Raw genomic sequence first — 13,011 nt, forward strand, 5'->3', positions numbered from 1 at the left:
GGAAAAAGATGAAAGTTTCAAGAACTCGCAGATGACAAGCTACTATAGTTACATTGACAAGCCTCATTTATCAAGCACCTTACATTTATTTACACAACTGAATTGTGGTTATTTATTCTCAATCATTTGGAGAAATAGCATTTACTTCTACTTGTATTTACTCTATCACTTAGATTCACAAAGGCCTCACGCCGTAAACATACCCTAATTAGTAATTAATCATCCAAGGACCAAGATCATTGTCACTCTACACTGTGAGTGAATTGCATACTTTCTCTTGTGATTTACTGACTCTGACGTTAGACATTTGACGTTTGACGTTTGCTACTTGTGCAGCCATTTGAGGGTGGTCTTAAATGAAGGGATTAATACGGAGACAAACCCCACAACCAGCATTGTCACTATTTTCATCCTTAAACCCTAGAGCAAACAAAACTTTGTGCTAACTTAATTGGATCCAATCTTTGACAGTCACAAATTGTGCTCGAGAATGAGAGCTTGTACAGCCAATTTTGCATCTGTATACCGAAGAGGCACATTCTTAAAAATCATATTAAACATTAGACAGTCCAGTAACTAGGATTGATGTTAAAATGCCAATACAAGGAAGCCGCTAAGTGGTCTACTGGTATTTACTGCCCACATCATATATAATGTCAGCATTAATTTCTAAATGTCTTTAATAAATGAGTTTAGATTCTACATTTTATGGAAGGCAAGAGATAGGACGATTAGCAATATCTTGGATATAAACAGCATACAGCCATTGTTTGTCACTTAATCTAAGGTTGAGTACAGCAGCAATCATAAAAACTAGGTCCAGCTTTCAAATGAATCACCAAAATCTGCAAGAATCCTACATATCATTGTGAAGACAATAACGAGCCAGAAAGTCTTTGGCAGAAAATTTACAGCCTGTCTATAAATGTTTTTGCAACTAAATCATATCACATTATTTTCTAATCAGCCTACACAAATAAAAACATCACAATGCTAAACAAAAAATAATTACCTTGAATTCTACAGACGCCCTGGAAATTTCAAGATTCAAATCGTACAAGTAGCACGGACAGGTCAGATTCAAACAGTACAACAGACCTCCATGAAGCTGACCTCTCTTCTCGCCTCTATTACCTCTTAACTGGTCATGATACATATCTGCCAGACGATTCAGAACTTTATGAATCGGGCCTTTAACAACAATCCTTGAATTAACATCTGTATAATGTTAAGTACAATTGAATTCAAAAGATGATCAATTTATTTCACCACAGAATTTCAACCTTATCATGGAATACAAAACTGTGGATACATATATATTGCACTGCCTGCAAAGCATAAATCTGTGTCAAACTTTAGACCTAAATATAATCATGTAGGTGATACAGTACACTTCAATAATTGAAATATAGGTACAAAGACTCGCCTTGGAAGAGAAAGTACTAGACACAGCAGAGACATATCCAGTAAGCTTAAACAGTCCTTCTGAAAAGCTTAGCTCGTGTAAACAAGAGGCTTCAATACCAAAATTGCAGCACAATAATGACAAAGGAGTAGGACAACTACGTGTGCAAAGCAATTCATCTTCACTGCATAAGGACATCAACAAATAAATTTGCTGCATATCTAATCTAAACTATTTGTATGATTATAAAGTGGACACACCTTTCCATGTCAATGACTTTGAAGGAAGTTTTTGGCTGCACAAGAGCAATCCATACAGCGCATTTTTTAACTTCATGTAAAATCTTCTTGGCACTACAACACAAATGCACAACGAAAACAACAATTAATCTAAGTTTCACAAAATGAAGAAGTCTGGTGATTAACATTATTTCATCTTAGTATTTGGGCGTCTAATTTTTTTAATTTATTAGGGATGGTAGCAATTAGAAAAGTTACTAGGATGGTAACGAACTTGTTAATTCATAAGTTATGAATTATAACAAATAACTATAACCTTGGGAGTAACACTTAAAATTGAGCAACTCTTCTATTTCTACTTCCCATGATAGGACTAATTCAAATATTAAATACACTTCGTACAAGTGATTTCAAAATATGCATGTTACCAAAACTAATTCTATGTACATCAAAAGCTACTCGAATCCAACAATACTTTACTACATTGTTTCTACATTATACCAAACAAGCAAAACAGGACAAAAATCCTTAGAAAACAACCCCCACGAAACCCCATTTGATTACTTACACACTCTTCCTCTTCTCTTCCCTATAACCCCTTTTGATTTTACCCGAACTTCACATCATTACAAGCATGCAAAGCAACCAACAAAGGTAAAAGTCACTCCCTTACTCCCTCCAAATGAGCCGGCTGCCCCTTACATTCCCATCCAACTTCAATCTTATAAGTACTCAAACTCTCATTCAACATACATCCCCTCCAATATCTCTAAAAACACATCCTTTTCCTTACTTGGACATGAATAACCTTGTCCAAAAACACCTTCTAAAACGCAAGTTTGGATGCACAAAAATATCATAAACATATACTCCCTCTGTTCCTTAATGAAGTTCCCATTTGCCATTTTTTGGTGTTTCATTTGTAGTTCCCATAAAGAACCTTTCTATTTATATTACAAATTTTAGACATGAATAACCTTGTCCATCCTCATTTTAATATTTTAACAATACTTTATTTTAACTTTTTTATATTGTGATCCCCACATGCTTTCCACTAATTTTCTTTTAATATTTATTTAATGTTTATGATCCCTATTTTTCCTCCATCAAATCTATTATTCAATAAAATAATATATCCACTATCCAAAAAATTCTATTTTTCTTAATTTTCGTGAACATTCTTTGTGGGAACTTCATTAAGAAACGGAGGGAGTATATATTTCAAGACGATTTCGTAGGGTATTTTGAAAGTTCTATAAAATTCATTTCACAATTTTTATTCAAAAACAAGTTCATGAAAATCGTGAAATTATTTTCATAAATCAAATATATTCTAAACATATATTTCATCACTAAAACAGGGAAAATCATATCTTGAAAAGCCACATATTTTCGACCATCAAGAAAAAAAATGAGAAATCTTTCCTTTCACATACTTCCAATTTCTATTTTTTATTTCCTAGTTTAAAAACTCATCATCAAAGAAGTGTTGCTCAACACAAAGCCTACTCCAAAGTTACAACCATAGTGTAAAAATGCGATTACGCAGCGGTCGTGGTAACAAAACGGTGATATAATAATGGGTGTCATGCAGAATAACACCCAAATTTCGATCAAAACCATAAGATATCCCTTGATACAACCCAAAACATGATTTTTTTTCATCTTTACAAAGCAAGAAATACCAGTTGTCTTTTTTTTAAAACCTTGACCATGTGGTCGACGCCATGTGATGCAATAGTTTTACACTATGGTTACAGCATCAAAAATTAAGTAATCTAACAACCTCTAGGAAGAAAACTTAATTGCATATTATGATTAGGAACTAATAGCAATTTTTATATTTATAATCTTCAAATACGTATTATAGGGGGAATTGGATCCAAGCACTTGAGGATGAAGACCAAAAATTGGGGAGCGTATTAGAGCTTTGATTTGCGGTATTTCACATATGTTGATCTTATGTTGCTTTTGAAAAATTTCAGAATATTTTTTGAAAAAGTTCTATTTCTAAAAATCTCAAATATATGTTCTTTAAATCTAAAATTTTATGATAAAAATGTTAATGTTAATAATGCAAAATTTTACTAATTTTCACTGTCACATGATTCACTAATCTCTTTGCGAATCGCGAATCAACAAAAGAAAATTATAGTCGGTTTTAGACTATTATAGGATCATTTTGAGCGAATCACGAATTCAAAAAGCGAATTAACTGGCGAATTATGTTAAAAGGCTAATTTTAATATTTTTAAAATTTCAATTATAGGATATACTTTTTAAATTGTTGTTTTAATTTTAAAATATATGTAATATAAGAACTTGTATTGATTAAAAACTAAGTAAATTTTGAATTTATATTATGCAATAATGCAAAAAATTAGTATAATTTTCCAGATGATATCATTTTTAACATAACACCACCATATATTTAAAATCTTATAGAGGTGTACTCATGATTATTGTAAATTGAGAATATCATTTTATATCATTTAAAAACAATAGTTGACTTCCTTATAAAAACAATAGTTGAAATTTTATGTTATTTAAATATTTCCACTATCGTATTCTATCATTACGATTTGATTTTGAGAAAGAAAATACTTAAAATGCAAGTTTTAATGGTTTCCATTTGTGTATTCGAAGATACTCTTTATAAATAAATTAATGTAATTATATTGAAGAACTATATATAATATAATAATGTAATATTAAAATAATTAATAGTTATATTAAAGATCTATAATTCTATGCTTAAGTGTGTTTCTTTTATAATTTTTGTAAAGATGTGCCTCTTAGCTATTAAAGTATTGTTTCATATATATCGAACTTCCAACAAAGTTGTGTTTATTTTTTTAAAAATCACAAATACTTAAAGCAAAAATCACATTTCATGTCCTTTCTAGCTCTATCTATCATATAGTTTTAGGTTTAATGATTCAAATTGAAGTTAAATGCATTTTTATTATATTTATAAATATCCAAATTGTATAACAATGGTTAAATATCATGCAAAATTATTCGATATATTTAGGTTGACCATATATTTTTAGTTTAATCTTTTACTATTAAATTGTAAATTGTAAAACTATAAAATAAGATATAATCACCAAATAAAATCATTTGAACTTGAAAATATTATGAAGCATACTTATAGATGGTGGCAACATATTAAGACACTTAGATTAAAATTTTTGAACATTTATAAACATTAATTTTTTTATCGATATATTTGTAATATAACTATAATAATGATTAAAAATTTATGACATGTCTATAGAGGTTAAAACGGCTTGAAAACCATATTATATAACTTCTCGACCGTTACGCTAAATTAAGAAATTTTATTATTAATTTAATTATTTATTTATTTTATCGACATTGGTTACTATTTATTATTAAAAAGGCTAATTCAGTAAGTAAATTCAAGGAGTTATGAACTCAAATCATTAAGTCAAATTTTAATCAATAACCTGTTGCCACTAAGTGTAAAATACGTTTAACTTTGTTGAGTTATGAATTTATGAGTTTAAAATATCATTAATTAATAAGTTATTAAATAATTGGAAATTACACCACTTGAAATCTAGTGGAATGACCTTAAAAATCATCAAAAATGATGAATTATAGTAACTTTGTAATAATGGACTTGTTAAAATGCTTCATGTGTTACCTAATACTTGCTAAATTTCTTTTTGCAAGTAATTCAATGTATATTTTGATATAAAATATCTTTATTATGACTAAACGAAAAATTATAAAAATTAATATTAAAAAACAAGGGTGGTTTACACAAATTGTCAAACATAACCTCTAAGTAAAAAATGGTAAATTTCGTTTATAACCAAGTTGGAGGGTACCTGCATTGCATTTGTCTTCTCCGCACAGGTTGATTGTAAAATAAATCGCGAACAACGACTGCGAAATTCCCAATATTTAGATCCTTTGCATTTTGAGAATATGAATACCACATCTACGTAACAACATAGTCAAAAGACAAACTTTGTGCAAAATGACATTTGTCATCATCATCATCCCAATTAGTCCCGCCTAAGGCAAGGTTTGAGGAAGGTGGGATAAAAGGCATACCAATACCCTCATCATGAGGAGATCGCAATCGAAGGGAACCCCTCAAATCGCAAAAAGACATTTGTAAATAACATAATGTGAAAAGAAACAAGTGCAACATTCATTTCCAATTAGACGGAAACAAATTCAGAAAAATCTATTAAGAGAAACCTTTTGGACCTGACTACCTTAACCATGTGGCACCTTACACATAAAACCTACTTTAGTTTTGAATTAGGGAGCTAGGAACAAAGAATCATATAGAGACTAGAACCAATTTTCCAATGTGTGCTAGTATGATGAGCTGCTTATAGTAGAGCTAAAAGGTCGAAGCATAGAACTACTAACATCATATCACTTGAGAGTTCAAGATAGCACATTAGCACCCATTGAATAGTACATCACCCGTAACTATATCTCACAAAAACATTAGCATTTCCTTTAACACACCTCACTAGTATCTTTAGCATACAATTCCTTGGCTAAAAGGCATCATCAAAGACTACAAGTGCAAAACAAATAAAACTATACATTGGGCACAAATTTATCTATATTATCCAACAGGAATAGAGAAACTGTAATATATAAGGGGGCAAAGAAACTTCACTCATCCAGCACAAACAGAGATGCATTTCATGAAAGAATAACGATGGCATTGAGCATGACAGAGAGTCAAAGATGCATATAAACCTAAGAACTCTAGTTGTCCAGCTCAGCTATATTATCAGCAAAAAGGTTAGCCAATTAAATAACCAAATATCTAACAAACATGAAATCCAAACAGTAAGCGAACAGTGAAAGAAAGAACATTAGTTCTCTTCATTTTACCACAGCATACATACTAAAAAGGGTGTTGCATGTATAGTTACACCTGCATTGCCAATTTGTTTTGAGTTCAACAAGCCTTTGAACATCCAAAATGCTCCCGTGAACAAAAAAATTAACATACTCAGCATACATTGTAATAAAAGACCAATTACAATCCATTTTCATATTCTCATAAGACAATTATAATCAGCAAGTATATCCCCAAAAAGCAATCATCGTTATTCCACACTCCAACAATGAGATTTACTAACGTATAACAAAGTTGGAGCTTATCAAACTAAAGAGAGAACAGATATCTTCTCACTTCAAGTCAATGACACATTGCCAGTTTAGAAATGATTTGCCATGTGATATATAAGGAAGTCAAAAGTTGGCAGCTAGAAATAAAATGTCAATTTAGACATAAGAAATGTATGAACCAACCAAAAAAAGGAAAATACATTCAAAGAAATAGGTTTATACTATGAATAATATAGCAACAAGAACTGATAACATTACCAGTTGTACCGACATCTTGTCTATCATTATCAATACTAAGACAAAGGCATTTTCGACCCTGGAAAAAAAACACAAATGCAATTCTGATCAGGAAAATAGAATAGATGGTTCCACAAATCCTGACACTATGAAGATGGAAACCATAAGATGAAATTGTAAGTCGTACTTGCCTTCATTACTTTTCGATACCCATTAGGTCTCCCATGAATTCTAGTTACAATTTCTACCAAAGAGATGTCGGCAATTGAGCATAAGACTTCTCCACGAAATCCAAAGCTTTTCACTTTATCCTTTTCTTCATGTGAATGGGGAGATTTTGATGTTGCTGTATAGAGTAACCACAAATTCACACAACAAACAAAATTAAAAAATAAAAACGCAATTTTAATGGGATTCTTATCATAATTAATCAATTTTGTAGTTTTATTTACTATGTTCTTCTTTAGCGATGGTGAAAGACAAAAGGTTGATTATGAGTAAACATTAGAGCTTTTATAGTCCACTTAGACCTTGCACAATAATTATATACTACACGAAAGCAGTAGGAGACTAGGACACATGTCCGCCTAAGCAAATGAATTCCAGCTCAATTCTACTATTGGTGTTATATTAAATAATTTTATTTATCTTTAGTTTTGAACAGTCATAATGTAATTAATTGATTTCAAAATATTTTGCCTATCTACATAATGCCTTTTTTATAAAAAAGTTTCCGCAAATGAAAGGGAATACTATGAGTAAACAATGCACTTTCCTTAATTATCAATAAGGCTTCGAAATGGCGTAAGTGATATTGATAAAGTTTGAGAATTTACTGATTGGAGACTTGAATTTGGCGAAGGAATAATCAGGGAACTAAATGGCGTTGAAGTTGGGATCGAATAGACACCCCATATGATATCTTTATCAAAGACGCATAACATCCGATTGCATCAATTGTTTATGGACTTATGCAATGGGTCATGGTAGCCTATTCTGTGATAGGATTGTTTTAGCTCCTACAAATGAAAATCCTGCCAAAGTTTAAGATTAAGTATTGTATTGACTACCTTGGTGATAAGAAGGTTTATTTGAGCTTAGATTTCGTAAGGCAAACAGGTAATTTTCAACGGAAACACAATTTGTTGTATTAGTATGTTAAATCATGAAATTAGAATGAAGAAAGGTGTTCTTATTATGTTGCATACAAATATTGATCATTGATTTTAGTTGTGCAATGGCATAAAATTGACTTCTATTGAAAATGTTGTGTTTAAGGAAGTTTTTTTCCCACCTTAAAAGGTACTTTAAAGATTGACTTATTATGTTATGTTTCTCTTTTAGATTCTCTTAGTGAATTCATACTTCTAATTGTTTACTATTTTTTTGTATTTGTAGGTTATTGTTGTTTGTTTAACAAGTTGATGTATCTGATACAACAAAAGGGTCTTATTAATTTTCTTTTTATTGTTGTAAATTTACACCTTTTTCATAACTTGTTGACAATTTTAAAAAACATATTGCTTATTCCAATTGTTTTGTCGCTCATATTTATTTGTACAGTTTTTTGAAGATTCAAGTATATAATATTAATATATGCTCCCTTTTTAATTATAAACTATATATTTTTAATTGTCAAATACTTTTACTCGAGAAATGCTTGTAATCATGTGCATAGTACGGGTAAGTACCTAGTATTCACAACAACAATGCTAGAACCTTAATCCTAAACCTTAAGCCTTAATATTAAGGAACAAAATTTGATGAAACCAATTTAGGAGTTCAAATGGACCAACTAATTCAGGTGCTTCACCTTGTGATTCATGATCGCAATAAACACACAAAAGCATTGCACTGATTTCCAACAGGTAGCTGAAATTTAACAAAGATTGCACGTCATCAAGAATCCTTTCTTGCTTCAAAATAGAAGATTGAAACAAAGATAGACAATGAACCAATCTGACTTCGTAGCAAATGTTCCAGGAGGCGATGTTACTTGGAACGACATTCGATTAGGAACGGGGAACGGGAACTGGAACAAGGAACACAACCTTGATTGACTCGGGAACGATTGGGTACGAGATATATTATGTATAAAAAATATATTTGATAACAAATTTAAATTAAAATGATTTTTTTGCTTTAGGAAATTGTTTTTAAGTGAAATTTTTTTGGTATTCAAGGTTTTATCTCGCTTTTCTCCCTTCTTTATTCTTTAATTTGAAGTGAAGGCCAAAATACCTTTTTAAAAAGGTCTTCCACACTGGGAAGTCACCTTTAGCGATTGGGGACGAATGTTCCCGGATCGCGGAACATGGCTACGTTCCGCGTTCCATGTAATTATGCCAGGAGGTGAATTATTGTATGTTGGTCATGTACAATAATGACAAGGCATACAGCATAGGGAACATAATAAGTTTCCAACAAAAAAAAAAGAATATACTTACCATATCTTTCCCCTAGCAACAGTAGTCCTTCCCTGCTAATACCGGATCCTGCAGAGGCAATACATGTACAAAGCAATTAGTGCTCTGATTAACCGCGTATTCTAAAATATAACTTAACAAGTTAGCAGAAAATATTACTGACCATCATCCTCTACTTTAACATAGCCATTGTTAACAGCAACAGAAACTAATACCTGAAATAAATCAATGACAGTTAAAAGCCAAACATTAGATACTAGATAGGTGCTTAATCATAGAAATATAACTTAAAAATAAATCATCTTTAGCTTTAAAAAAAACCCTTTTTTAATAAAATCAGTCTTTGAAACTGATACCTAAAACAATAGGACAAAAGCAATAACCCAATATCACATAAATTTTATCAAACATATGAAGTCGAGATGTTTTGAAAAAATTCTTCTAACAAAAATAGGGCATTATGTTCACTAGACAGAGTAAGTTTTCCAGAACTAATCGTCAATCGACAGGAAATATAACCTTTGTGGCACCAGCATCCAGGCTGTTGTATATGAGCTCTTCAACAACAGTAGTTAAGCAGTTGATGATGATCCCTGACCGCACCATACTATGAAGATCCTCTGACAAAGGCTTGATTATTTCCATTGAGGCTATACCACAAGTCCTCAACTAACCAATTCCATTAGCCATTCACACTGAACATCAATTTAGGTACTAAAAATTGGTAGATGGAAAAAAAACCAAATGATGCAGTAATTACATTTTCAAAATCTACTGTACCAATATCAAAATTAAAATATGTAACTTATGAAACCACCTATTAGAAAATAAAGAACCTTTTAGTTTCAACACAGAATGACAATTTCTTGCATCGAACGGCGTTTCAGAACATTCGTACAAGAACGGTACGGAAACGACAACCAGATTGCCGGCGACAACGTTGCAATTGCTAATATAAAAACCTTTTAAGCCCTCCAAAATTGATGCTGAGAAGAAGAAATTATAAGAAGAAAATATACAGTCTAAGGAACTATACTCTTAACAATAAAGCACAAAAAAAAAACAAAAGAGAGGATGAAGAAAACTTACCGTCATCAATGGTGGTTGTGGAACTCAAAGGTTCCCTCGAGATTTTTTTACAAAAATGCGCCGCTTTATTCTGTTCTTAATTGCGAGCAACTTACTGAGGATAAAGTACAAAAATGTACTTTTTTTCAAAGGAAATACATACTTCATATACTTGAAAATTAATTAATGAAATAAAAATATGAGTTATAATAACACAGATTCTTGTATAAGACAGTGAAACATGTCTCATACAAGACGGATGTATAATAATAAAATAATAAATAGATAAATTTAATAAAATTGGCTAAAATAGAAAATAATGAAAATTATTTGGGACAAAGAAAGTATTTTATGAATAGTGTCAACCAAATATTTCTCATGGTAAATGTAGGGCCCGTTTTGTAATCTGCATTAAATGAAAAGAAAAATAAAAAAAATTAATCCAATTTTGTATATAAAATATCTTGACCATTTGAATGATCATAATTGATCTACTTAAATCTTTTCTCTATAAAATTTATTTTAATAAATTATCATTTGAAAATGTGATATTAGAAGATAATGACAAGTAATGGACAAAAAAACATTTTATAATCAAAGTTTTATTAACACAGGATTCACATTAACATTTTTGAAAACAAAATTTCAAATAAAATCGCCGCATGTATGCGACCATACGACCCAACCAACAAAAAAACTTTACATAACAATTTCAAGCCTTAAAGCACTCATTCAAAATTAAAACACAAATTCTTACTTGAGACCATCTCTACAAAAGATTCCTCAATTTTGGGCCAGTCCAAAATTTAAAAAAATAAAATAAAATAACAAAACTGATTTTCAAAACTCGCGTATTTCTTATCACTCTAAGTAACCTTTTAAACTGATTCTCAAACTTGATCTCTGAAACTGTTTCCCTTTTAAACTTCCATTAACAGTTTCTTACGGTTTCATTGTCATGTTCAAGGCTTCTCAAACTCGTTCCTTTCATCCTCTGATTTTAGTCTTCAACAGATGCGCTTCCATCAAAGGTATGTATTCATTCTTCTCTCAAAGGTGGAACTACAATATTCTGATTTTATGGTTCCATTAAAGCTTTCATTTTCATTCTTTGGGTTAATTGTGTTATGTATTAGTTGGAATTACAATCTTCTAATTTTTTTATATTAAGCTTCATCAATGGTGGAAAACAATAATGTGAAGACAACAATGTCTACTGTTAGGGGGAAGGTAATAAAAGAAATTGTGGTTCGTTTTTTTTTTTAGAAACTAAGCTTTATAAATGATGGAAAACAGTAATGTTGAAGAAGACAACAATGACTACTTTTTGAGAAAGATAATAAAAGCAATTATGGTTATAAGTTCATATGTTTGGGGATATAACGAAAATAATTTGTGTTATATATTACCTCATTTTAATGTTAGATTGTAAACATAGTATAATTTGGAGTTATAACATAATATATTTTGGGTTATAAAATAATATATTTGGATTATAATAACATATATTTGTTATAACTTAAATATATTTGGAGTTATAACATAATATATTTGTGTTATAACATAATATATTTGGAATTATAAATTAATATATTTGGAGTAATATATATTTGGGGTTATAACATAATATATTTGTGGTTATAACATAATATATTTGGGGTCATAACATAAATCTCTTGATCCTCTTTTTACGTCCCTTAGTTATACATTTTTTATACATATGATTATCTAATAAATTTGCAATTTGTTTATTATAGTGTTGACAAGAACATATACACAAACTGCAAACCTAAAGAGGTTGTGAAGCTAACTCCCAAACAAATCGAGGATGTTAGGGTTATTGGATTTGAAGGATTGCTCAAGATCATGAAACCTTTGGCTTATATTGTAGTTTTGACAAGAACATATATACGAGTTTTAATGTATATTTTAACACCTTTTACTATTTGTAGTTCAATACTTCTTAAGTATTAAATTATTAAGTTGTTATATTTGACTATTGTTATTTAAATAGGACAAAATTTATATTATAAAATTACATAATTGGTATTATAATAGTATACAATTGGAGTTATAATGATTTATATTTTTCTTTGATATTATTGTCAAATTACGGTAGTTGGATTTATAATTTTATAAAATTGTTATTATAATACTATGTAGTTGGGATTATAATACTACAACGTTGATATTATTAAATTACACAATTGGTATTATAATACACAATGTTATACATTCAACTACATCAACCTATGTCAAATATTCACAGTTATAATACCAATTATATTTGGTTATATCCCCAAATATATGAATTTATAACCACAATTGCTTTTATTACCCTTCTTCAAAAATTAGCCATTGTTATCTTCTTCAACATCATTGTTTTCCACCATTGATGAAGCTTAATTTTTAAAAAAATCAGAAGAACCACAATTGTTTTTATTACCTTTCCCCAATAGTAGATATTGTTGTTTTCTTCAACATCACTATTCTCCACCAT

At 30.1% G+C, this 13,011-nt stretch overlaps 1 protein-coding gene across 7 annotated transcripts in view; it reads right to left on the minus strand.

Annotated features, from left to right (window-relative positions):
- The window catches only part of LOC130807645 (DNA mismatch repair protein MLH3), a 32,170-nt gene extending 21,516 nt beyond the window's left edge, over positions 1–10,654 (minus strand). For 5 of the 7 annotated variants that reach the window (XR_009040630.1, XR_009040631.1, XR_009040634.1 and 2 more), the window contains exons 1-12: positions 10,533–10,654; positions 10,280–10,429; positions 9,963–10,138; positions 9,607–9,658; positions 9,465–9,512; positions 7,209–7,363; positions 7,039–7,096; positions 5,505–5,562; positions 1,666–1,758; positions 1,427–1,589; positions 1,313–1,328; positions 1,013–1,218 (exon numbers count right to left, since the gene is read on the minus strand). Coding sequence is in view for 1 of the 7 variants with exons in the window: in XM_057672938.1 (XP_057528921.1) it covers positions 1,013–1,218; positions 1,313–1,328; positions 1,427–1,589; positions 1,666–1,758; positions 5,505–5,562; positions 7,039–7,096; positions 7,209–7,363; positions 9,465–9,512; positions 9,607–9,658; positions 9,963–10,088 (975 nt within the window). In the remaining 6 variants the exon portion in view is untranslated. Of the gene's footprint in view, positions 1–1,012; positions 1,219–1,312; positions 1,329–1,426; positions 1,590–1,665; positions 1,759–5,504; positions 5,563–7,038; positions 7,097–7,208; positions 7,364–8,830; positions 8,890–9,464; positions 9,513–9,606; positions 9,659–9,962; positions 10,139–10,279; positions 10,430–10,532 lie in introns of those variants that run through there. The other 2 variants (XR_009040632.1, XR_009040635.1) reach the window with 2 other exon arrangements.
- Between the last annotated feature and the right edge of the window lie 2,357 nt (positions 10,655–13,011).

Source organism: Amaranthus tricolor, chromosome 3 (assembly GCF_026212465.1).
Source record: "Amaranthus tricolor cultivar Red isolate AtriRed21 chromosome 3, ASM2621246v1, whole genome shotgun sequence".
NCBI lineage: Eukaryota > Viridiplantae > Streptophyta > Magnoliopsida > Caryophyllales > Amaranthaceae > Amaranthus > Amaranthus tricolor.